Below are 27,994 nucleotides of genomic sequence, written 5' to 3' on the forward strand. Positions count from 1 at the left end.
GATAAAGCACTAGAGCAAAAACTAATTGGACCAATGGAGGAGTCACTTACCAAGGAGTAATTTCCCCAAAATGGTTCGGAGAATGGTGCTTTGAGCAAGGAGATCGAAAATCACAGCCAAATGAGCAAGAACACGGATTTGAGCTGCGAAACAATTTTTTTCCGGACGTGGAAGAAGAGGCTGGGAGCTGGAATGAGTTGAGGGGATGCCTGTGGGCCCCACAATCTTGCACCCCGCCACCAGGGGGTAGGTGGTGGTGGGGGGGCTTGTGGCCCACTGGTCAGACCCCCTGACCAGCTCTCAGGCCCAGAAATTTTCAAAAATTCCAGAAAAAATCATACTAAATTTTCAGGACCATCGGAGAAGTTTTATTTTCGAGGTATTTTTCTCCGGGACGCTAGAACAGAAAACAGGAAAAGCTAAACTAATTCTATCATTTTTCTTCTAAGCTACAGAAAATGAAGACTCAAAACAGAGGTATGTGACTCTCTGATTCATCTGTTTCATGGTCATCAGAAGAAATCCGTCAATGGGGTTGATCAAGTCCTTATGACAAAACCTTCTCGAATCGCAAGAGAGAGCGGAGAATTTTCGAATAGCCACTAAGTCACCTCAATGGGGATATGAATCTCCCCAACAAGCAAATCATACTTCATCTTGACACGAGGAATAGGGCATTCAAAGCTCCCAATGAGAATCGATGAAGTCTTTTCGATAGCATTGATGCAATGTACTCGATATCGTTTCTTCAGAAAGTGCACTGTGTGCTCATTACCGTTGACATGGAAAGTGACATTGCCTTTGTTGCAATCTATAACAGCCCCTGCGGTGTTTAAAAAGGGTCTTCCGAGGATGATAGTCATGGCATCGTCCTCGGGAATATCCAAGATAACAAAGTCTGTTAAGATAGTGGTATTAGCAACCACAACAGGCACATCCTCGCAAACGCCGATAGGGAAAGCAGTTGATTTGTCGGCCATTTGCAGAGAAATTTCAGTGGGTGTCAACTTATCCAACTCAAGTCTACGATAAAGAGAGAGCAGCATAACACTAACACCGGCTCCAAGGTCACATGAGGCAGTTCTTACGTAGTTTCCTTTAATGGAGCAAGGTATAGTGGGCACTCCGGGATCACCAAGTTTCTTAGGAGTTCCACCTTTGAAAGTGTAATTGGCAAGCATGGTGGAGATCTCAAGATCTGGTATCTTCTGTTTATTAGTCACGATATCTTTCATGTACTTGGCATACGGAGACATCTTGAGCATATCAGTTAACCGCATCTGCAGAAAGACGGGTCTTATCATCTCAACGAAGCGCTCAAAATCCTCATCATCATTTTTCTTGGATGTCTTAGGAGGAAAGGGCATAGGTCTCTGAACCCATGGCTCTCTTTCTTTACCATGCTTCCTAGCAGTAAAGTCATTCTTGTCGTATCTCTTAGGTTGTGGATTATCAGGATCAACCGTAGGTTCAATCTCCACATCCTCATCATGGCTAGGTTGAGCATTATTATGAACATCACTGTCCACATTGTCACCAGGTTCATGTTCATCACCTGATTGTGTTTCCACATCAGACGCAGAAATATCATTAGGTTCTTCAGGTGTGACAGTATTTGGTGAACTGGCGTACAGGTTTCTATCATCCTTCTTCTTCTCCTTAGGTTGACTAGGTGTATCAGCATTGATTCCTTGAGAATCTTGATCAATTCTCTTAGGATGACCTTCAGGATACAAAGGTTCCTGAGTCATTTTGCCTCCTCTAGTAATGACTCTGACAGAGTTGTCATTCAATTCATTGAGGAGGTCATTCTGAGCTTTAAGTACTTGTTCTACCTGAGTGGTAATCATAGAGGCATGTTTACTCAGAAGCTTCAGAGCATTGACATTTCTGTCTACACAAGCACTTAAAAGGCTAAGCATACGAGCACTTTGTTCCAAATGTCTGCTAACATAATCATTGAAACTCTGTTGTTTGGCAACAAAGTTGTCAAATTCATCAAAGCATAGGATAGCAGGTTTATCAAAAGGAATATCACTCTCGTCAAACCTACGTAGAGAATTCACTTCTACTACCTGTATCGGGTTATCTGGACCGTGGATCTCTTCGATACGTGGTAGATTTTTAACATCTTCAGATCTAATGCCTTTCTCTTGCATAGATTTCTTGGCTTCTTGCATATCTTCAGGACTGAGGAATAGAATACCTCTTTTCTTAGGAGTTGTCTTAGGAGGTGGTCCGGGAATAGTCCAAGCATTATCGTTGATCAAGAGGTTATTCAGTAGAGTCTCAGCTTGTTCTACAGTTCGTTCCCTAAAAACAGAACCGGCACAACTATCTAGGTGGTCTCTAGAGGCATCAGTAAGTCCATTATAGAGGATATCAAGTATCTCATTCTTCTTAAGAGGGTGATCAGGCAAAGCATTCTGTAGCTGGACGAGCCTCCCCCAAGCTTGTGGAAGACTCTCTTCTTGGAGTTGAGCAAAGTTGTATATTTCCTGCAAGGCAGCTTGCTTCTTATGGGCAGGGAAATATTTCTCACATAAGTAATAGACCATCTCCTCGGGACTACGCACACATCCAGGAGCAAGAGAGGTGAACCAGGCTTTAGCGTCATCCTTTAGAGAGAAAGGAAACAGCTTAAGGATATAGTAGTGGCGGATCTTCTCCTCATTAGTGAAAAGGTTGGCTATTTCGGATAGTTTGGCAAGATGGGCTATGACCGTCTCAGACTCATAACCGTGAAAAGGATCAGATTCGACTAGAGAGATTATCTCAGGGTCGACAGGGAATTCATAATCCTTATCGGTGACAAAGATAGGCGAAGTGGCAAACTTCGGATCATTTTTCATCCTATCTTCTCGAGATTTTTCCTTCCACTTGAGAATTAATTTCTCAGCGTCATAGGCATCCTTACACGCAAGAAAATCCTCAGCTATCTCTCCCTCCATAACATAACCCTCAGGTATATCAGGCAATTCATATCTAGGAGAGCTAGATCTAGCAGGAGCAAAAGCAGGTTCTATCTCAATAGTATCGGCAGTTTCGGAAGCATCACGAGCATTGGCAGTAAATCTAGCAATATGAGCATCAAGGAACACTCCTAGTGGAACATCAGGCAAAGGAGTATCTCTAGCAGTATCAAGCATGGCATCATCAGGAAAAATAGCATCTCTAGCATCATCAGGCAAAGCAGTATCAAGCATAGCATCTCTAGCAGTATCAAGCATAGTATCAAGCATAGCATCTCTAGCAGTAGTATCAAGCATAGCATCATCAAGCATAGTATCAAGATTTCTAGCAGGAGGTGAAGTCGTAAACTTACTCATAACTGAAGGTGAATCAAGTGCAGAGCTAGATGGAAATTCCTTACCTCCCCTCATAGTTGAGGGCAAGACTTTGGTCTTCGGATCCTTCAGATTCTTCATAGTGATCAGCAGATATAAATCCCAAGTGACTCAGAGAATATAGCAATACCTCCCCGGCAACGGCGCCAGAAAAATGCTGACGTCGGCTGTGCTTCCCTGACAATGGCTCCAGAAAAGGGATGATCCTGCAATCTCTGGTGTTAGCTAGACGAATGCTTATGACAACGAACCTTCTCCTGCAACGGCACTAGAAGAATGCTGCTAGCACTCCCTGGCAATGAAACTGGAAGAATGTCGTTGATGGCCCACCAGCACGTGGGTTCGCATCAGTTTTCGAGGGTAGAGTATTCGACCCAATTTGTTGATAAGCCAGTCAGGAGGTGAGAGTATACTCTCAAGTATTAGCAGCTGAATTTGTCAGATTCAACCACACCTGAAAGATTAGTATCTGCAAGCATAGTAGTAACAGCGAAGTAGCGAGTAACGACAGTATAACGAGCAATAGCAGTGGCAAGGAACAACAGTAGTGACAACAGTAGCAAGTAGCAACAGTAGCAAGTGACAGCAGTAGCAAGTAGCAACAGTAGCAAGTGACAGTAGTAGCAACAGTAGCAACAGAGCAAAACAAGTAACAGCGGTAGCAACAATAGTAGCAGCAGCAGAGCAAGACAAGTAACAGCAGTAGCAACAGTAGGAGCAGCAGCAGCAGAGCAAGACAAGTAACAGCAGTAGCAACAGTAGGAGCAGCAGCAGCAGAGCAAGACAAGTAACAGCAGTAGCAACAGTAGGACAAACTCGTAGGCAATGGGTCGGTGATTTGTTTGGATGATATTCATCATGCAACAGCTATAACACGGAGAGATATGTGGCTAGCTCCCGTTCGTCAATGTGATGTAGGCATGCATTCCGTGTGTCGTCATACGTGCTTAGGAAAAAGAACTTGCATGACATCTATTGTCCATCCCTCTCGTGGCAGCGGGGTCCAAAAGGAAACTACAGGATATTAAGGTTCTCCTTTTAATAAAGAACCGGACCAACGCATTAGCACTTGGTGAACACATGAACTCCTCAAACTATGGTCATCACCGGGAGTGGTTCCGGTTATTGTCACTCCGGGGTTGCCGGATCATAACACATAGTAGGTAACTACAACTTGCAAGATCGGATCTAAAACACACATATATTGGTGACAACATAATAATTTCAGATCTGAAATCATGGCACTCGGGCCCTAGTGACAAGCATTAAGCATGGCAAAGTAGTAGCAACATCAAATCTCAGAACATAGTGGATACTAGGGATCAATCCCCATCAAAACTAATTCGATTACATGATAGATCTCATCCTACTCCGCCCAGCGAGCCTACAAATAGATTACTCACGAACGACGAAGAGCTTCATGGAATTGGAGAGAGAAGAAGGCTGATGATGACGATGGCGACGATTTCCCCTCTCCGGAGCCCAAGACGGACTCCAGATCTGCCCTCCAGATGAAGAACAGGAGGTGGCAGCGCCTCCGTATCGAAAACGCGACGAGAACTTCTCTTTTTATTTTTTCTGGGACGAAAGGGAACTTATAGAGCTGGAGTTGGGGGCGGCAGGTGCCTGTGGGCCCCACAAGCCTGCCCACCGCCACCAGGGGGTGGTGGCGGAGCAGGGGCTTGTGGCCCACTGGCCCACCCCCTGAGGTGGAACTTGGTACAGATATTTTTGATATTTTGCAAAACTGCTCCCCGTAAATTTTCAGGACGTTTGGAGAACTTTGATTTCTGCACAAAAATAACACCAAGGCAATTCTGCTGAAAACAGCGTCAGTCCAGGTTAGTTCCATTCAAATCATGCCAATTATAGTCCAAAACAAGGGCAAAAGAGTTTGGAAAAGTAGATACGTTGGAGACGTATCAGTTAGCAACAATTATCTAGAGACATGGACGCGACCAAATGATCTTCACGAGTGTTACCTTTAGACGCTACTAGCGGATCTCTACATCTACATCATCTTACAAACAAAGGTGTCGCTAAGTCAGAGGGAACTAACGGTGTCCAATGTGCGAACGTTGCTAAGTTGTTGATAACTAGACGTGTCAGTGTCTAATGATGTATTATGCTACCACTGCTGGCGCACTAGAAGAATGTTGCTACAGGGCACAATCGAATGCCGCTAACAAGGGGTTTCCCTACTAGCAAAAAAAGCTTCGAGCTTGGCTGCACCTTGCTTACTCTGAGATGCACATTGTCTTTGGTCACTCCGATTGAAACAGATTCAATGAAGGATCCCCCAAACATTGTCATCATGCAGAAGACCTTCATTTGTCGAGCTACCTCCAAGGTGACGTAAACCGCCTTAGTTTTGGGAACAACGAGGAGTTTACCTACATGCACGCTATAAGGATTTCTAGAGCAGCCAGCAGTTTGGCGGGACAATTTTCTTGCATCGCGTCTCAAAAGTTGACATGTTCGGCTTTATCAAGCCAAACTGGAAATATCCATGGCCATGGGCCCACCTAGCCACGTCCTTGCCTTGACCTGACGGTCAACGTGACGCGCATGAGTGGGGTTGGGGCCCACTCAGGTCACATCCCATGAGTAGTGGAGATGCGCCTTGATTCTTGCACGAGCTTTAGCGGTGATCCCTTGACCACCTGCATCATTAATGTTGTAACGGGGGGACACGATGGGATTTATTATCATGTGATAAGATTAACCTGCCACCGCTTCATTTCCCAAGTCTAAACGGCACCCTAAGGGTTGTATATATGGGGGAATAGAGGAGGAATTCGTGACCATTGGAGGAGGGGCCCGAAACTGACCCTAACTCAGTTTCCCCGCACATACGAACTCTAAAAATAGCCTATAATATGGTATTTCGAAATTGCATGGGCCTGGCCCGAAAATAAGGTAGCGCAACACCTATAATAGCATATGGACAAAATTTGTAAAGTGGCGTCTTGAATATTTCGTCCAAGCCTTCATGCTCTCCTTATGGTGGCTTCAAAGTGTGAAAATCATGAGTGGAAGCTCCATTGTTCTTTTCCGCGCATGCACCTTCTTCTCCATGCTGGATCCCGCTCCTATGGATATCCTTCTTGTCCATGCTAGGTCCTTCATTCATAAGTACAACAAAAGTATCTAACTTAGGCATCATCATATGTTCATGGACATTAGAAGGATTTCCAAGAAAGGAAAGTATCTGGTAATTCAATTGGCGTGCGAGCTCTAGTAACTAGTCCAGTATGTATAGCAGTTGGGGTTGTGAGTGTAACAATGGTATTGATGTCCTCATCACCCCCCTTCTTGAACTGAATTTGTCCTCGACGGAAGCTCATCTTCCACACCCAAATATGGCTTCAAATCTGCAATGTTAAAAGTGGGACTAACCCCAAAATCTGTAGGCTTCTCAAGTCTATATGCATTCTCATTTATTTTCTCTAACACCTTGAAATGACCATCAACACGTGGAATTAGCTTTGATTTGCACAAATCAGGAAACCTATCCTTACGCAAATGCAACCAAACAAGATCTCTGGGTGCAAAGACAACATGTTCTCTAACCTTATCTCCAGCAAGTTTATATTTAGCATTCATACGCTCAATGTTTTCCTTAGTTAACTCATGCATCTTTAATATCAAATTAGCACGTTCTTTAGCATCAAAATTAACCTTATCCGAAGATGGAAGAGGTAACAAATCAATAGGTGCACGAGGTAAGAAACCATACACAACTTCAAAAGGGCACATCTTAGTAGTAGAATGCAGCAAACGGTTATAAGAAAATTCAATCTAAGGCAAGCATTCTTCCCACATTTTTAGGTTTTTCTTCAAAACAGCCCTAAGCATAGTAGACAATGATCTATTGACTACTTTAGTTTGTCCACCACTTTGGGGGTGACATGTAGTACTAAAAATCAGTTTTGTCCCCAACTTAGCCCATAAACATCTCCAAAAGTGGCTAAGAATTTTAGCATGACGATGTGAAACAATCGTCTTTGGCACACCATGCAAGCGAATAATTTCATGAAAGAACAAATCAGCCACATTAGCAGCATCATCACTTTTATGACATGGTATAAAGTGTGCCATTTTTGAAAATCTGTCCACGACAACAAATATTCTATCCCTCCCCTTCTTTGGTCAAGGTAAACCTAAAACAAAGTCCATAGATATATCCTCCCAAGGAACACTAGGTACAGGCAAAGGCATATATAAACCATGAGGATTGAGTCATAACTTAGCTTTTTGACATGTCGTGCAGCGAGTAACAAAACGCTCAACATCCCATCGCATCTTTGGCCAAAATAAATGTGTAGCAAGTACGTCCTATGTCTTCTTTACGCCAAAGTGGCCCATCAATCCTCCTCCATGCGCCTCGTGTAACAATAAAAGACGATCGGAGCTAGCTGGAATGCATAACTTCTTAACACGGAACACAAATCCATCATTAATGATGAACTTGTTCCATGTTCTCCCTTCTTAAAAATTCTCCAACACATCTTTCAAATCAGCACCATGCACATATTGATCTTTGATGGTCTCCAAACCAAATATTTTAAAGTCAAATTCTGAAAGCATAGTATAATGATGAGACAATGCATCAACAATAACATTTTCTTTACCCTTCTTGTGTTTAATGATGTACGAGAAAGTCTCAATGAATTCAATCCATTTAGCATGTCTACAGTTCAGTTTTGCTTGACTTTTAATATGTTTCGATGATTCATGATCAGAATGTATGACAAATTCTTTGGGCCATAAATAATGTTACCATGTTTCCAAAGTCCGAACAAGAGCATATAATTCCTTATCATAAGTAGAATAATTCAGATTAGGCCCACTCATTTTTTAGAAAAGTATGCAACATGTTTACCATCTTGTAATAACACACCTCCTAATCCAATTCCACTAGCATCACACTCGAAAGTCTTATAAAAATCAGGAAGTTGGAGTAAAGGATCATGTGTTAACTTATCTTTCAAAACCGTGAAGGCTTCTTCCTGTGCGTTACCCCAAGCATAAGGCACATCCTTCTTTGTAAGCTCACTGAGAGGTGCAGCAATGGTGCTGAAATCTCTCACAAAACGCCTATAAAACCTGGCCAGCCCAAGAAAACTCCTCACTTGGGTGACCGTTTTGGGCTGCAGCCAACTCTCAATAGGTTCAATCTTGGCTTTAGAAACTTCAATTTCCTATGGAGTAACAACATAGCCAAGAAAAGATTCTCGGTCGGTGCAAAAAGGTGCACTTCCCAAGGTTACCAAACAAACGTGCTTCACGCAGAGCAATAAAATCAGCACACAAATGATCCAAGTGTTCCTCCAAAGATCTACTATAAATCAGTATATCATCAAAGTAGACTACCACAAATCGCCCAATGAAAGCATGTAAAACCTCATTCATTAATCTCATGAAAGTGCTAGGTGCATTAGTTAACCCAAAAGGCATAACTAACCACTCATCTAATCCAAACTTAGTTTTAAATGTTGTTTTCCATTCATCTCCCAATTTCATGTGAATTTGATGGTATCCACTACGCAAATCAACTTTGGAGAAAATTGTAGAGCCACTTAACTCATCAAGCATATCATCTAACCTAGGAATAGGATGACGATAATGAATAGCAATATTATTAATGCCTCTACAATCAACAGACATACGTGATGTACCATCCTTTTCAGCACTAGAATAATAGGAACAACACAAGGACTAATAGATTTGCGTATCTAACCTTTGTCGAGCAGCTCCTGTACTTGACGCATAATCTCCTTCATCTCCTCTTGATTGGTGCGGTATGGTGCACGGTTGGGTAGTGATGCACCAGGAATCAAGTCAATCTGATGCCCAATCCCTCTAATAGATGGTAATATCGGTGGCATGTCTTGTGGAAAGACATCTGTGAACTCCTGCAAAATGTTAATGACAGCAGTAGGCAAAGAGGGAGGCATGTCCTCGAATGAAAATAATACCTCTTTGCATACGAAAGCATAGCAAACAGATGTAGTAACATCCAAATCAGTAATATCAGATTTAGTGGCAAGTAAACAACCACTCTCCAGTTTTATTTGAGATGCAACACTAGATGATGGTTTATTAGGCGTATTGTGTTGCTAGAATCTGATTTCCACTCTTATCTAGGTCCTGTTTTGCTTTACTAGATCTAGCAACGTCATCTTTCATAATATGTTCACGAGACATAGGAAGCACACTTATATTTTGATCCTTATGAACAAGAGTATACTGATTTGTCCTACCATGGTGTACAATTTTTTTTATCAAATTGTCATGGTCTACCAAGTAAAATGGGGCATTCTTGCATGGGTACCACATCACAATCAACAAAATCAGAATATGTAGCAATGCTAAGATGCACACAAATAGTACGTGTTACCTTAACCTTGCCACTGTCGTTGAACCATTGGATGTAATAAGGATGATGATATGGTCTGGTGGTGAGAGACCGCTTCTCCACCATCTCCATGCTAGCTAAGTTGTTGCAACTCCCTCCATCGATGATTACACGAACAGAACGTTCCTTCACAACTCCCTTTGTATGGAACAAGTTGTGCCTCTTATTTTTCTCAGCCTGTGTTACCTGCACACTTAAGACACGTTGAGCAACTAAGCTTTCATACCTGTCAGCGTAGTCAGCCATGTATTGTGTTTCTTATTCAGTATCAATTACACCATGTTCTTCACTTGCAATAAGAGCCAGAGTCTCCTCGTCATAATCACTAGCGGAGTCATATCCACCATCCTCAGTAACAATCATCACACACTTGGATGGGCACTCTCTCGCATAATGACCTCCACCCTTGAAACGACGACAGATAACCTCATGTATTTGTCATGTGGATGCCATGGATGAAGAAGAGCTCCATGCTGGCCCGGAAGGTGTGCTCTTGGTGGAGGGTGGAGCAGGGGACTGTTTCATGGTATCTCTATTGGAGTTGGTGGCTGAAGTAGGTGGTGCTGATGCAGGAGGACGTGTGGAAGTAGATGAGGTCCGTGGCTTCCATGAGGAAGTGCAACCTGCAGAAAAGTTAGTTCTCGCCAATGCTTGTCGATCCTGCATTTCACGTTCAGCTTTGCAAGCAAGATGGAATAAACGAGTGATAGTGTTATAATCCTTATATTCTAGAATAGTCTGGATATCTCTATTTAATCCACACATAAAACATGCAAGCATAACTTCATTGTTCTCAACAATACCACATCTAATCATGCCAGTTTGTAATTCCTGATAATATTCTTCTATAGATTTTTTTTCCCTTATCTTAAATGCTGCAATTTTTGAAGTAATTCACGTTGATAATATGGTGGAACCAGCGAGTACGCATATCGGTTTTCAAAGTAGCCCAAGTAGTTGGAATATTAGCATGATGTATTCGACAATGTTCAGACCACCAAATAGAAGCAAAACTAGTGAATGGACAAACAACAGTAGCAACACGTCTATCCTTAGGAAATTGTAAGCATGTAAATTGTTACTTTGTTTCTAACTCCCAAGTAAGATATATATCAGGAACATATCGACCATCAAATGTAGGAATATTCCATTTAAGTTTAGGGAGATAATCATGATCCCGTGAGGTGGCGGTGGAGCCCTACCATTGTGATTGTATCCACGTGGACGACCCAATGCTTGTGGTTGTTGTTGTTGTTGTTGTTGTACCTGGTGCTCATTTGGAGCAACCTCTCCCTCATCATCGTCATCACCATCAAAATCCTCATTCTAGTCAGCCACAAAAACCTCAGTAGCAGCAGGAGGAGAAACAACACCAGAATTTTGTGCTTGGCCGGAAGGCACACGTCGTGCTCGTCCCACAAAATTCGGGCCTCGTTGTTGTCGTCATTGTTGTTGTTGGAGAGGGACGGAACCTGCAGCTCGTGGTGGTAGACGGGCAAGCACCTCAATGAACTTGGTGTCCATCTTGGTGTCGAATGTCTTCTCCAAACCGTCTAGCTTCTCCATGGCCTATCCAAGGGTGGTCACGAAGTCTTGTACCTGGTCAGCCATCATTTGCTGAAATTTATGAAGGAGCTCCCGGTTGGTCAGACTGTCCCAATCAATCTCGTCAGCTTGTGATCCTCGCATGGTTAGCAGCAATAGGAACACAGAAGAATATGAACATACAGACTACTAGGAAGTGGTGGTGGTGTGTCACAAATCCGTCAAGAAAATCTCAAATTCTTACAGTTCTTACCCAATAGTAGGTGGTGATTGGCAACCATTGTAGTCAAAACTCTTAAAGCTTGGATAGAGAGATTGCTAGGTGGTGTCAAACACATGATGTAGATGTATGCGGAGCTGGGAAGGCTTATAATATGGTAGAAAAAATTAATCAGTTCAGAAATGCAAAGTTGAAAGGACGCTCAGCGATGATACCGTGGTCCTAGGCAAGATCGTACTAGAGACGCGATCCTAGAACACCAACAAAAAACGACGCTACACATAATCAAGGGAAGATTCACTCTAATTTTCTTTCTTTTTTTTTCTTTTTTTTTGCACTTTGTTTTTCAAAAAATCACTATAATGGCGAGTGTCTCAAAACTATTCCGAAGGACTAAAAACATGATAGGCACAATTTTTTGACTATTTTTTCTGGGCAATTCGGGGCTGCGATGACCAAAATTGCGACAAAAATCACTATGGTGGCTAGTGTCTCAAAGCTCTCTAAAAAGCCTAACAACACGATAGGGAAAAAATTCACCCTCCAAATTTTTGGCCTAAAAAGTGCTCTGAAAAGTGTGCCAGACTTTTTTTTCAAAACCTACTCAGGTAAGGAAACGCGAAACCGAAAACAAGAGGATCTCAAAATTAACCTAATACGTAAAGGACTCGGACTAGGATTGATGGGGGATATGTGGTGGTGATATATGGCAGCAAGGATAATGGTGGTGTGGTGGTGGTATATGGAAGCAACGATGATGGTAGCGTGGTGGTGGTATATGGTAGCGATGAAAGATGCGTTGTGGCGGTGTGACAACCTGTGAACAGAAATCGAAACTCTAAAGGACTAGACACTAAGACCAACAACTCGACACGACGATGTAACCGCAAATTCAACAAAGAAAAATACTGAAAGCCTATGCAAAGGCTCATATTGATTCGGATATGATGATCTTACCCTATTTTTGTGGCTTTTTCGAGGACTATAGGTATGAAGAACAAATGCGATCTAACTACCAAAAACTTGTAAAATCTCACCGAGCAACCTAGAAATCTGATACCACTTGATAGAGGCAAAGTTGTCCTTGTCTTTCGATGAGATGGTGGTTATCGTATTTGGTGGAGTAGACTTTGACGATCCGACTATGAACGTGTGAGGACGTCGCACCTTAGCAAACGCTAAACCAATTCCGAGAAGTTATTGGCCACGCCGGAGCACGATCAACCTGACCACAAGGGTATGTTTCCTGGACGCAAAAGAAGAACAAGTAAGAAACTAAGATTGCAATTTGGATATTGCGAATATAAAAGGGAAGCTTTTTGATGAAAGCGGGGTTATGTGACGTCTTTTTGTGGTCGTGGAACACAAACGAAGAACGCAAAGTTGCAGCTATGGCGAACCTGTAATCTAAACAAAACTCAAGTCTAAACGGTGCCCTAAGGGCCGTATATATGGGGGAATAGAGGAGGAATTTTGTGACCCATTGGAGGAGGGGCCCGAAACTGACCCTAACTCAGTTTCCCACACATACGAACTCTAAAAATAGCCTATAATATGGTATTTCAAAATTACATGGGTCTGACCCAAAATAAGATGGCGCAGCACCTATAATAGCCTATGAATGAAATTTATAAAGCGGCGTCTTGAATATTTCATCCAAGCCTTCATGCTCTCCTTATGGTGGCTTCAAATCGCAAAAATCACCATTGAAAGCTCCATTGTTCTTTCCCGCGCGTGCACCTTCTTCTCCATGTTTGATCCCTTTCCAACGAATATCCTTCTTGTTCATGCTAGGTTCTTCATTCATAAGTACAACAAAAGTAACTGGTCCATTATGTATAGCAGCTCGGGGTGTGGGTGTAAGAATGGTATCGATGTCCTCATCAGTCGCGTTCACGTGGTCTAGGCTCAACGTCGTCCATGGCACCACCATGGTCGAAACCACCCCACCCTTTCAATGACAACAAGTGGGTATGTTTTGTCTCTTCCTTCCCCGAGGGTTGTGATTTTCTATCCACACCATTTATTAGGGTTTTGTTCACTTTGTTGTCTCCAAATCCATCATCTTTTGACCAATTTTAGCCTTTCCATCGCATGCTTCGTCATGCTTTGAGAATCCTTCCCATGCTGCAAGTTGCACTTCGGGTTGTGAAGAGGAAAGGATATGAAATGTGATGTGGTGTGGACAACGCTTGAGCCGCACTTAAATACACATGACCATGTGAACGAACGTGCATCTCTGTTCAATCTGTCGCACCAGTCAGAGTTAGCTTCTCAGATGTCGCGCCGACATTGCATTCAAGTGGCGCCGCTCGTTGGCCCATCGAGCTGCGTTGCTGTGACATGCATCAATGATGTAGTGGCGCTGCTCGTTGGCCCATCGAGTTGTGTTGCTGTGACATGCATCAATGATGTGGAGTGGCATTCGCTTTGGAATAATTTGATTACATGAATGTGCGACAACCATTCTCAAGGAGAAGAATTTCATGAGGGTTTTTGATGGAATGTGGTGATCAGACGTAACGTCTCTACTCTCGTATATCTCTTTCTGACATATATCTCTCCCTAATAATAAAGCACTGATGGCTTCTGTCGTCCGTCGTTGGCACTTTTGCACAAAAGCCCATGTGTTATGTTGAAATCAACCCGCAGTCCCTTACTTTAGTGGATTCAGAGAAAACATTTCACTTCTATAAAGAAAAACTGCACCGCCTCCCGCAGCTCATCCTGCCCGAGCTCCCCTCGCGCCTGCAGGCCGCCTCGCCGATGACCCCACACCGCCGCCACGACCCGTCGGACCTTCGGCCACTCTGCCGCCTCGCCCCTTCTCCTTCTTCCTCTCAATCTTCTCGCATCTCTCCCTCGTTCTCGCTGAACAGGGACCTCCAGGAGGACCATGGCGCCGCCAGCCCTCAATCTCGTTGGATCTGGTCGCGTCCACGCCAAATCCACCGGAAATGGATCCACCCCGGCCAGATCTGACCGAGCCCTACCGTCCGTCCAGAGGGAAGAGGAAGCGAAGCAGGCGTGGAGGAGGACAGAGCGCTGACAATGAGATCAGCGAGGTTGGGATGGGTCGGATCCCAGAGGCGGGCTAGAGGCGACTGGCGGCGGATTCAGGCGGAGGCGGAGGCGCTCCTCCATGGACCGCGGGAAGAAGAGGAGGACGGTGCGACAGGAACGAGGCCAGCAAGGTTGGGATGGAGAGGATCCAGGAGGAGGGCTAGAGGCGATCGACGGCAGATTCAGTGCGGGCAGAGCTCCTCCATGGATTGCGAGAAGAAAAACACGAGGGAAACTCCTGCAGGAAGAAATTGGGAATCGCCGGCACACACGCAACATCACCAAACTGCCTCCCGCGGCTCCGCCATAGGCCCAGCCAGGGCCAGGGGCGTGTTGGTCGACCGCCAGATCTGGACAGCAATCGAGCCACTACACACCAGCCTCGCAGCCCCCATCGCCCCCAGCCACTGGATAGAGAAGAGGAGAGCAGTGCGCTGGGTGGTGAGGAGGAGGAGCGCTGGGTGGTCAGGGGTAGAGCAGGAGGAAGAAGAAGGAGGTGGCGTTAGCTGATGTCTGATGGATGAGGAGGAGGGGAATGACGATGCTCTGTATAAAGTGGAGGGTGGGAGTGCCACATTTGCTTTTTTTCTACTAATCAATTGCTAGATTTTTTTGGATAAAGTGGGCGGTGGGCGTGCCCCTCACGGCCTGCGCGCCGGCGTGCGGCGTCGTCACGGTCCAGGCCTCGGTGATGCGCGTGCGCAGCAGCTCCCTCTTGTCCGACGGCGTCAACGCCACCGCCCCCGACATAGCCGGGTTCATCGTGCCGCCGCGCGTCGTGCCGGCCCCGTTCGCCCGCCGCGTCGACGTCGTCTTCGAGCGGTTCGTTGGCAATGCCTCGGCCGCGCTCTTCGCCGCGCCGCGCGGGTACATGCTGGCCGCCCCGGTCGCCGCGCTGCTCGCGTATGGAGTCTCCGCCGGGAACAACGGCAGCCGGACCGTCTCGCTCCGGGCGCTAGGCGCGCCGGTCTGCGTGGATTTCGGGGACCTCGCGTCTGCGGCGGCGAACGGGACGCCGCCGTTCAACGCCATGGCGGCCAGGTGTGTGACCTTCGCGGTGGACAGCGGGAAGGCCGTGGCCACGCACGCCATGGCGTCAGCGACCGCGTGCGTGGTGACCGGCACGGGGCATTACGGCGTGGCGGTGCGGCTGCAACCACCACGGCCACCACGGCCGCCTCCCGCTATGGTGGGCGTGGACGGTGGTGGCTGGCCTGGGCGGGGTGGTGGCGGTGAGTTTCCTGGCGGTCACCGTGGCCGTCGCGGTGCGGTGGAGCAGGAGGCGCAGGAGGGAGGACATGGATATGCGGGCGTTGGCCAGGGAGGAGCTGGGGAGGATGACAGTGCGGGGGAGCAGGATGGCGGCGGCGAAGATGGTGAGGACGCGGCCGGAACTGGAAGACGGGAGCCCGCTGGCGTGGCGGCGCTAGCTCCTCCGCCGGTTGCACCGTTGCCGCCTTGTGTGAACTAGGTGTACTGTTTTTTTTCTCAGCATCAGACATTCAGGCTTGGTATTGTCGTTGTACATTATTACATACACCACTTTGTACTCTAATATGATATTTTGTGTAAACTCAGAGTAAAAATGTACACTGAAATAGGTCATTATCTTGAGATTGAGAGCAACATATCACTGCATGTTCTTTGAGAACCAGTAGGTTGCAATGGGATGTCCTCCTCATTTACCGAATCTAAGTGTTGTTCTTATGTTCCTACCAGGATAGAACAAAACTTGAAGCTGTGACTGAAATATAATGGTGGTATGCACATTATTTGGTGTCACTAAATTCGCAAGCACACAAATCATATACTTGGCCATGAAAATACATCACCATTTCTTCTACTAAGAAGTTCGAATGATATGTCGACAGTGGTAGCAGGGTTACAGGTTTGAAGTTCCTCCCATTCAGACTTCTATATTTGGTTGCTGGAGCAACAAAACGTTCAAGAATTTACTCTCTTCAGCTTTCAGCGCTTGTTACCGGTCAACAAACATAAGCTAAAACTGTACATTGCTCAAATTTCACGTAGCAATACATAGCTAAAAGAAATCAAGAAATTACTTGAAGATGGCACTGCATCTTCTGCAGACTCCAAGTAGATCAAGTACCACAACAGATTACAGTATGTCTGTTTTTCTTTGTGATCCACACATCTCCGTTTCTCTGAAACTGATTTGTGTACATCTCCTGAGAAACTGCAGCAATGAGCTTCGCAGGTCCATCATACTCCACTATTTTCCCTCGAAGTGCATACAACTCATAAGTATTATATGGAATTAGAAACTCTATGATGTGATCCAAATAAGCTGGCAATAAGACGAGCATACCGCCGCTCATTGCAAGTACCATATAGCAGTCCATAACTGTTGGAATTAGGTGGGCGATTGTGATAACGGTTCGATGTTTGAACTCTGTCCGGATCGTTTACTGAAGGACAACATCCGTTGAGTTGTCTATAGAGGTCGTGGCTTCATCAAGAATCAAGATACGACACCTTTTTAAAAGCATGCGACCCAAACAAAAGAGCTGCCTTTGGCCCATGCTCCAGTTCGACCCATTTTCTGCAACTGTATGGCATGATCTTGATTAGTACCACTAACAGTTTAACAGATTTGGCGGCACATGTATTTTGAATTCTGAAATGGCTAGAGCAGAACTCTGAAATGGCCTAAAATAAATGCGAGACCAAATTATGTATATGTATAGATATAGTGAGGTTTCGTACCAAGCGAATCGAATCCCTGTTCCTTCTCCTCGATGGCTTCAAAAAATTGACATTTGTCAAGAACCTGCAACACAATAGCATATTAATATTAAGTACGCGCTTTAGTGTTTCCTTTTATTGTCATTTTACGACCCCATAAATCAGTTTATTCATCCTGAGATTGTGATATATCACACTGTCTTACCTCACATATTTGTTGATCCAAGTACTTCCCAAGAGGATCTAGATTATATCTTACCGTACCCTGAAAAAGTGTTGGGTCTTGTGAAATGATGCCCAAACGAGAACGCAGGTCATGCAAGCCAAGCGCGGTGATGTCTACAGAGTCAATACTTATTGTCCCACCAGTAGGTTCAACAAGACGAACAAAGTTCGTCATCGGCACTTTTGCACAAAAACCCCTATGTTATGTTGAAATCAACCCGCAGTCCCTTACTTTAGTGGATTCACAGGTAGAGCAGGAGGAAGAAGAAGGAGGTGGGGTTAGTTGATGTCTAATGAATGAGGAGGAGGGGAATGACGATGCTCTGGATAAAGTGAACGGTGAGAGTGCCACAGTTGCTTTTTTTACTAATCAATTGCTAGATTTTTTTGGATAAAGTGGGTGGTGGGAGTGCCACAATTGCTTTTTTCTACTAATCAATTGCTAGATTTTTTTTCCAAGTAGAATTGCTAGGTGTTGTGCTGCATCGTGGAAGCTGATGGATGTCATTCGTGCAGCATGCTAGCATTGATTATATAAAAAATAATATCCAATGATCATCGATTATAACTATTTGTTATTGTAACATAGTAGTCGACATATTTAAATGCGGAAGCGCTCATATGATTGCACTGGTTGAATGCACCGGTTGGCATATTTGATTGAAGGCCAATTCAATTTCAGTCGATTGTAATATAGACACTCCCTTTTTTTAATGTCGAAGTGTGGTTAACTGCACTGGTTGGCATATTTTATTGAAGGCCAATTCAATTCAGTCGATTGTAATATAGACACTCCTTTTTTTAATACCGAAGTGCTCTCTGTGTACGTAAAGTGTTTATGTCAAGTGGTTTATTTAGGTCAAGCCCAAATAATGAAAAATACAAGAATAACGATTTCCAACCAAACAACAAACTTATATATTCTAAAAAACTCAATGTAGTTAAATTAATTTTATAATAAGTACACATTTATATATATTCATGCCTTTTAAAAACCGGTCAAAATTCTCAAAAGTTGTTCCATTTAAAAAAATGAATTTAAATTTGTTCAAAAAAATACTCATTGTTTTTTTAATCTTTTAATAAAGCATTTATTTTAAACCGGTGTTTATTGGAACTGAATATAAGAAGTGGCATGTAATGACAAATAACTTGAGGACTTTGCGGAGTCCAAGGTTTGCTGACGAACAAAGTTGTTTATGTTTTAGTTAAGGAAGGTTGTATGAATAAGCTTTGTAAAACATGGTTCCATGTCCCGCCGTGTGTGTTGTCATGCTGATAGGCTCGAAATCAATGTAGAATGTTAAATAAATCATATTAATTGCAACTGAAGAAAATAAAAGAAAATTATATATAGTGACATGTTTTGTAAGGTTCTACATCCGCTGCAACGCACGGACATTTATACTAATTTAATTTAAAAGTGAGATAAACGGACGTGTCAACGGACCAATGAGGCTCCGAACACGTTGGTCCAAACGTTTATTTACGTTTTAAGGGTCCGCATTGGCAAAAAAAGAAAAAAGTCCGCGTTGAAAATGCAGAACCGAAATTTCCCAAAACCCAGAAAACGTTGACCGGACTCGGAAGACACCCCTATAGTACTTCACAGATTGCAAGTCGAGGAAGTGACCGTCTGCTCTGCTCTCCTGATCTCCTCGACTCCTCCGCCTCCCACCCAACCACGCCCGGCGCGTCTGCCCGCCCGCAGCGATTGCCGCCATGCCCGAAGATGTCGCGCCAATAGGCCCCGCCCCGGCCCCCGCCCCCGCCCCCGCTTCTGATCCTACCGCTGGTGAGTGAGCCTCTTCCGGCTCTGCGGGTCTGCCGCTTAGCGAAATTCTTAATTCCTCTTTGTTCGTGCCGCGGGCTCTGAATCTCGGTCACGTTAAACTTTTAATTCAGCGAGAGCACTTTTCTCTTGCAAATTTGGTGTCTAATTTCTGTGCGGATTTTTATTTCGTTTTGAAAAAGAAAGCAAATAGTCACGCTGTATTCGATCTAAGGACAATCTAAGGATACATGATCCAAATAGCTTTGTATGTTGCTGGAGCAGTGAAGTGAATTAGTAGTGTTTATTGCACACACTGCAGGTTAATGTTGTGCTCCCCTTCTTTAATGAGTGCGCAAAAATGTTGAAATGTAATACTGGCACATATTTTTTTTTGAATTTGATTGCGCTATGTAAAGGCAATGGAATTAGTTTCAGTAGAGGCGTGTAGCACAACTCAGTGCTAAGATTACATATTTCAATTTCTGGAGCTCGCGCTTTACATTTAACAGGACTACCTAATGTTACTTGATACCACCAAGTAACAATACAGAGATGCTACTGTAGAAAATATGCAAATCTGTACCGGAGATGGCGAATAAGTTCTAAAACCTTGCTGCCTTTTGCCCATTTATGCTGATTTATCTTCTGATAATTTTAGGTTCCAGTGATGATGAGATAACAGTAGAGAATGCATCTTTTGTGCATACCGAACCTCCCCAAGATGGCAGTGCCCCACCTGTGGTAACAACTGATATGGAAGTTCTCCATGATAAAGTTAAGAAGCAAGTCATTAAAGAAGGCCATGGGAAGATACCCTCAAAATTTTCTACGTGCTTTGGTAAGTATGACACAAATATTTGAGTCTTGGTTATGTCGTTGATTTCTAGAATGATTGTACCAATCTATACAACCTCCTCTAGTCTTCCTTGTATATTATAATTCATTTAATTAACATGTTCACTGGTACCATGCCAGAAGGTTGTTATTCACATATCCTGATAGCCTAGAAAAGCATTCCAAGTTTTTCTTGAAGGAAATACATTTCAAACTTCACATATTCGGTAATCCTGATTCATGACCATGAGATGACACTCACCCCTACAGTTTTAATTCATATAACTGGTTATGAGGGTATAATCTCTCTAACTTTGTACTGCATGTGTCATTTCTTATTCATCACCTTGTCCTGCCTTCTTACTTGTAATTGATATTGAAATGTAATGGCCCTTTTTGTTTATGCTTTTCCTTGTTTAAGTGGGTAATGACATTGATTTACTTTTCTCATCTCATATTTCCGCTTTGCTCTTTTGTTATGCATAGATAGGCTGCTTCTGTAAAGGCCATTAATATATTTTGTCCGTTCAGTATCTTGATTGAAGTGAATCTTACTTTAATTTATCAGTATGCTGTCCTGTCTAAGTTTCAGAGGATGTATATATTTAGTTATTTATTTGATGGTTTGAAGGAGAACAACTGTGAAATAATGGTTGTTTCCAACCTTGATTTACAGTGCATTATAGAGCATGGGTACAAAGCTCTATGCATAAATTTGAGGATACCTGGCAAGAACAGCATCCAGTTGAAATTGTCATCGGAAAAGGTACAAGTACATTTATTTCACTTATTTTATCCTCAGTTTTTCTCTGCTGCATACATGCCATTTGTAATTTCAGTCCGGTGCAGGGCTGTATGATTCAGATTCGGACTTATTTTGGTAATATTCTAGTTTTCTAGTGGTATGAGGTTGGTTTTAAGCGGGACGGTTATTAAAATAGTTAGTTTATTATTAGTCTACCAGTTGTTTACTGGCCACACCTGCCCTTGCCATTCTAATAAAATTTGAAGAGTTGGCATTGGCATTAGTTTTATAAAAAAATCACTTGCTATCTGAGTTTATCAAATAACTATCAACGACGATTGCCTGTGTAGTAATTTTGATTATTATTTTTCATCTACAGAGAAAAAGCAAATGGCTGGTTTGGGTATTGGTGTTGGTCACATGAAAGGTGGGGAACGTGCACTGTTGCATGTTAGCTGGGAACTAGGCTATGGGAAAGAAGGAAGCTTTTCATTCCCGAATGTCCCTCCATCAGCAGACCTTATATATGAAGTTGAACTCATTGGCTTTGATGATGCTAAAGAGGTAATGGCAAACACCCTCACATGTCCCGTTACCACTCCAAAGAAAGAAAGGCTTAATAAAAAAAATAGAGCCAATTTTTTTAATGTAGAACACTAATCGGTTGCTTTGATACTTTGGTAGTAGACTGAGATGTCCGAATAGCTTATTACCATTTTATTTACCCTTTCTCAGACACTAGATTTTTCTAAGAAAAACTCATATTCATGGCAACATGTCTAAATAAATCAGGGAAAAGCCCGTAGTGACATGACGGTAGAAGAGAGGATTGAAGCAGCAGATAGGAGGAAGCTCGAGGGCAACGATTACTTTAAAGAGAAGAAATTTGAGGTGGCTATGCAGCAATATGAGATGGTTCGTGATCTGCTTTACTTGGAAATTTTCAACGTTTTTATTTTTTGAGATGCTCGAGCTGATGGTGTTCTACTGTTTTCTCTTTTCCAGGCTGTTGCATATATGGGAGATGATTTCATGTTTCAGTTGTTTGGTAAGTACAGAGATATGGCTTTGGCTGTGAAAAACCCGTGCCATCTCAACATGGCTGCATGCCTAATCAAACAGAAGAGATTTGACGAAGCTATCGCACAGTGCAGCATTGTAAGTTGATCAGTTCTATATTATTTCATGAACTTCACTCCTTCACTCATCGTTTACGTCACTTGAGGTTCTCTAGTTTGATCTCTGTGTAGCTTTACATAAAGTAGATATCCGGTTAGATATTCAAAGTTTTAAAAACACTAGACTATACTTGTGATATGCGATAACATGCATCTAGCACGGCAGTAGGACCTCCAGGTGTGGGGCTACTGGCCAGGGCTTGAACCCTGTTTCTCACATAAAAGGCCCCTTGTTTTCTATTCCCTGTGCGTGCAAGTGTTGCCCATTGCACCTCTGTAGCGTGAGTGGGACGGTGTTGGGCCTTTTCTCGACATGAAAAGCTAAATGCCTTTGGGTTTGTTCCCCCAAGGGTTCAGTTCTTTTTCTATAGTTATTATACGCAAGCACTTATGGACCAAATAAGGGTAGAAGGCTCTCTTTGCATTATAAGTATCAGTCTGTGGTGGTATTTAGAATTTAAAGTAGTTTGGCTGAGCTGCTTATGTTTTTGCTCCTAACTTCTAATTTAAATCACCATAAAGTTTGTATGCAGCTAGTGGCTTGATGATTGGCCGACTGAATGATCTTGTGTTGTACCGCAATTTTGCCCCTTATTTTTGTGGAAAGACTCGGCCAGTTACTGTTTAGATGATCTATCATTGCATAATCCTATTTTCCAGGTGCTGTCAGAGGACGAAACCAACGCGAAAGCTTTGTTCAGACGTGGAAAAGCTAGAGCCGAGCTCGGCCAGACAGAATCCGCGAGGGAGGACTTCCTGAAAGCCAAGAGACACTCCCCGGAAGACAAGGAGATCATGCGGGAGCTTCGGTCGCTAGCGGAACAAGATAAAGCGCTGTACCAGAAGCAGAGGGAGCTATACAAAGGTCTGTTCGGGCCGAGGCCTCAACCCAAACCCAAGGCCAAAAATTTCGCCGTCCTCTTCTGGCAGTGGCTGGTGTCACTGGTTCGTTATCTTGCCAGGATGTTCACGCGCAAGAATGACTAGGATGGTCCGTGTGAGTCTAGTTGACTCTGATTCAAGTGCTACTGGGAACATACCGACATGACAAGGGAAAACCTGATGATTTATCTATCGTTTGTGGCTAGGAGACAACCTTCCTCCATATACTTGAGCATAATGTTTTGGTGTGGAATTTTGCGGGGCACTTTGGACTGGAGGGGATGGTCTCTTTGTGTTTGTGAAGATTGGAAGTGCAGTTTCAGGTTCAGAATGCCCTTCCTTCCACTTGGATAACAGTGATTCACAGGGAAGGCAGAGTGTTCAGGGCCTAAGATCTACAGTAGGATATCTAGTGTTGTACTACTACTGTTTGCAAAGGACATGATTCTGGTGAGCCTCCTTGATTAGGCTCCGCTTGGACTCGATGTATTTTTCTAGACCGGTATTTATTTTACACGTGTATCTCACCAACCGTATGGGATTTTCAACTGAGAAAGAAAACGACGGAGCGAGAGTGAGGCCCTGCTTGGAAACTCGTTTTGTTTTTACAAATGTATTATACCGGTCATAAGTATAAACCAGCTGAAAACTAAACCGATGGTTGGAGGTATGTATTTGTTTTGCAAGTGTATTCGGTACAAAAACGGTATCCTAAGCAACGGTATCCTAAGCAGGGCCTGAGGTCTGTATCTTTTACAGGTGTAAAGCTCGGACAAACAACAAATCCAATCAGGGCCTTACACGGTGTAAAGACTCGACTCCCTCCCCTAAAAAAAAGGATTCAACTCCCTTGAAAAAAAGACAACTCCCTTACTAATCTTGTTAGATTGGGGAAATGATATGTAGCGAACATCAGATTTCTGGCTCCTCCCAGTGAACGACTCTAGCTCGAGCACACTATACATGCTCGTTTATGTTTGACAGATTTTAGCATTTCTAATAAGTTTAGTGTATCCTATATATATGCTAGTCAACAAATATGGCAGCGAAAAGTAAAGACTTTACACATGTAATAAGAAGTAGAGTTTAGGAAGATCAAACACAAAGAAGTTGACACGACGATTTTTGGCATGGTTCTGATAGGTGGTGCTATCGTATTCCATGTTAGTGGAGACTTCAACCCATGGAGGGTAACAACTGCGAGAGCCCACGGAGGGCTCCACCCACAAGGGGTCCACGAAGAAGCAGCCTTGTCTATTCCACCACAACTTCTGTCCACACAGGACTAGCCCCACTCACGGTAGATCTTCATGAAGTAGGCGATCTCCTTGTCCGTACAAACTTCTTGGTTCAACTCCACATGAAGTAGGAGGCTCCCAAGCAACACCTAACCAATCTAGGAGGCAGCACCCTCGAAAAGGTAATCGATGCAGAAGAACGATGAACTCTTTGCTCTTGTGCTTCTAAAGATAGTCTCCTCAGCACTCAATCTCTCTCTCTCAGATTTGGCAAGGGTAGGAGAGATTGATCTTGTGGAAAGCAACTTGAGGAGGCTAGAAATCAAGGTTCCAGTGGGTGGAATGAAATCTCTTGATCTCAACAAATGAGTAGGTGGCTCTTTCTCAGATATATGGATCTTGCAAGTGTAAGTGTGTTCTGAGTGCTTCATCTACGAATGAGAGGTAGGTGGAGGGGTATATATAGGCATCCCCCAAAATCCAACCATTACAACATTATTTCCCAACTCGGTGACATCGAAATGAATCTCGATTGTACCGAGTTGCACGAAATGTGGCAACTTTTTTATTCTCGGTGAGACGAATATAGGAATCTCGGTGGTACCGATACGATGACCTAGACTAGTTTCCAAATGTCAATGAGACCGATTTCAAACTCGGAAATTCCAATTCTTGAAAACTTTTTTTCAACAGAAAGTTGGTCACTCAATCTCGGTGGCACCGATGTGAAAGTTGGTGGTACCGAGATGGTAGGGCTTGGCATAGGATCTGTCAAGTGTAAAATCGGTATGGCCGAATGGAAATAGTTGGTGGCACCAATTTTGGTGGTTTGGCTTCGGACACAGATATTTTGTGGGTGAATGGCTGAGTATTTTTGGTGGCTACCTCTAAGCACTTGAGCAACCAATTTATCATAATACCTCAGCCCCTTTTAACGATATTGACTTTCCTATGGACTCGAAGTGATTTCTCACAAATGTAAAATGTAGAGTTTTCTTGCTTGAAGCTTGAGCCAATCATATTCCTTTCCTTGCATCAAGGGGCTTCTCCTCATAATCCTTTAGCCAATGATCATTGTGCACTATACCTAAAATATACTAGGTAAAAGTGTTAGTCCAAGAGACAATGTATGTTTGCCATGTCAGAAAAAAACTTAGCTCTCGCCGTCAAACACTAGAGAGAGGCGAGCAGCGGCAGTGCTGCAGGAGGCGATAGAGGCAATGTCGGGCGATGGAGGTGGCACACATGAGACCATGTGAGATGGGTTGTTGTGGCGCCATGGGAGCTCGACTGGGCGTGGAAAGAAAGAGTGGTAATGAGAGGAGGAGGCCGTTGAGGGAAATTGTTTTGGATTGATCACATGAAAATTTAGATTTTTTTGTCTCCTACATCATGGTAATTTTTAAAAAAAATTGTAATAGTTAATGGCTAAAATTATGAAGAAATGATTCATAAAACATGGTATTTTTTGCGTAAAAATGATTGGACTAATCGAATTGTAAATTTAGGGGAAATTGTGTTCTCTAGAACATGGAAAATTTGAAAATGCTTTGAAATGTAGAAAACCTTTAGTTTTACCACATCATGACAAAATGTTTTTTAGGCATTCAAGTTTAATATGGATATTACGGGAGCATACTCTTCTATTGAACACATGAAGAAATTCTTAATTTTTTCGTCTTTTTTCAAAGAGCATATCTTCCAATTTTGTCATGTACCCAATGCAATTTGCTACATTCGCCATCTTCGTTGCATATCAAATATCCTAAATTTGCCTCGTGCCCACTTAAAAATTTCAAAATATTTTTTACCAAACAAAATCCTGAACTTTTGCCATGAGCCCATGGCATAGTGCTAAAATTGCCATCTTTTCAAAGAAAGCACAACGAGGATGTTGACGACATTGATAGTATGATGTTAGAAGAACGATCATATTAAACTGATCCAAGTTGTTTGTTATACTTAGAGCTGTTATCGTCGCTAGTCTATTATAATAATATGGAGAGTTAATGTATGCCTAGTTCCTCAGACCATGAGAGCATCGAGTCACTTCATGATGGACGATACACTTTGGGGTTGCTCCAACGTCATCTATAACACGATGATCATGAAGATAACTTATAGGTTTATCGGAAAGTATGACAAGGTGTTGGATAACTGAAGAGTGCGATTTGCTCCTCAGATGATGGAGAGATACTTTTAGGGTCTTTTCGGTGTGACGACATCCATGATCATCTAGCCATACACAGGTGACTAGCTCGCAAGGATGCCGAAACATGATAACAAGGAAAGAGAACAAAACCATCTCTCCTCTGGCCTGTTGAGAGTCATTTTTATCTTCTTCTTGGGTCGGCCCAAGGCCTTCCCTGCTGGTGTTTCCATTTGTAGATGGCTGAGGGTGGACACTCGCGTAGCTAGGTTGTATAGTAGTTGTGAGACTTGTCCCATAGTGGCGTCTTAGAGTAGAGCGCTGGCTCCCATCAATCGGATCTGGTGCGTGCTCGTCCTGGTTTTTTTCATTGTGCAACTTGAGTGGCGGGAGTTCTTACAAGTGGTGGAGCTGAGGCGAGAGATCTCCAAAAATAAGGTCGTCTGATAATCCACAAGTATAGGGGGAGTTTGTAGCCTTTTTCGGTAAGTAAGAGTGTCAATCGAACGGGGAGCTAAAGGTAGAATTAATATTCTTCAAGTTCTATCGAGAACCGATACAACTCTACGCTCAATAATGTTCACTATACCTAGTACAAGAAATAATCTACTTTGCGGGAATAAAATTAGAAGTATTGTGTAGGTTTAGTAGATAGTTCTGCAACAAAATGAAGAACAAGTAAATAAAAGTTAGGGGATGTTTAGATAACGATTAATTAAGTGAGTTGTTTAGTAGAAAGCTTTTTGTAACACGATAGAAAGATTTGTCCCCAGGCAATCGATAACTAGACCGGTAACCATTACTGTAGATTAATATGAGGGAGAGGCATGAGCTAACTCACTCTCCGTACTTGGATCATTTGCATTTATGATTGAAACTCTAGCAAGCATCCACAACCACTAAAGAACATTAAGGTAAAACCCAACCATACCATTAAGTAACAAGTCATCTTTACTCCCATACGCAACAACCCCCTTACTTGGGTTTGTGTTTCAGTCACACACACAACCCATTATAAGCAAATTATGAACGTATTGCAACACCCTATAGCGGTAATCCCACACGCTTGCGCGACACGGCGGGCACCATAGGACAACACCAAAATATAACATCAACTCAAATCAATCATGATCATCAATCAACCCATAGGACAAAAGAAATCTACTCAACCATCATAGGATAGACACACATCATTGTGTAATAATATATAACATTAAACACCATGTTTAAGTAGAGATTACAGCAGGTAAAATAGGTGTTACACTGCTGCATAGAGGGGGAGAGAGTTGGTGGTGACGGTGGCGAAGTTGTTGATGTAGATTGCTATCACGACGGTTGCCCCAGCGGCGTTCCGGCACCACGGGAGAGAGGGGGAGAGATCCCCCTCCTTCTTATTCCTTGGTCTCCCCCTAGATGGAAGGAGAGTTTCCCTCTCGTCCATGACCACCATGGCTCCCGGAGGGCAGCAACCCCTCCGAGATTGGATCTGTCTCTTTGTGTTTCTCTTCTGATTTCGCAACTGTTTTCTGACCCCTTCACTGTTTCTTAAATATCCGGAGATCGTAACTCCGACTGGGCTGAAATTTTGAGAGGAATTTTCTCGGGACTTTCTTGCGACAAATGAAGGGCCCCAACCGACTTAGCAGGTGGCCCCAAACCATTAGGGG

At 43.4% G+C, this 27,994-nt stretch overlaps 1 protein-coding gene and 1 pseudogene across 1 annotated transcript; both read left to right on the plus strand.

Moving 5' to 3' along the window:
- Positions 1-14,584: 14,584 nt before the first annotated feature.
- LOC123396606 lies at positions 14,585-16,206 on the plus strand (annotated as a pseudogene).
- Positions 16,207-19,051: 2,845 nt separating this feature from the next.
- LOC123395840 (peptidyl-prolyl cis-trans isomerase FKBP42) lies at positions 19,052-23,533 on the plus strand. Its single transcript, XM_045090875.1, has 7 exons — positions 19,052-19,322; positions 19,960-20,139; positions 20,812-20,901; positions 21,260-21,444; positions 21,673-21,795; positions 21,886-22,038; positions 22,719-23,533. The coding sequence occupies exons 1-7, from the start codon at positions 19,250-19,252 to the stop codon at positions 23,043-23,045; spliced, it is 1,131 nt and encodes a 376-aa protein (XP_044946810.1). The 5' UTR covers positions 19,052-19,249; the 3' UTR covers positions 23,046-23,533.
- Positions 23,534-27,994: the final 4,461 nt, after the last annotated feature.

Source organism: Hordeum vulgare, chromosome 5H (assembly GCF_904849725.1).
Source record: "Hordeum vulgare subsp. vulgare chromosome 5H, MorexV3_pseudomolecules_assembly, whole genome shotgun sequence".
Taxonomy (NCBI): Eukaryota; Viridiplantae; Streptophyta; class Magnoliopsida; order Poales; family Poaceae; genus Hordeum; species Hordeum vulgare.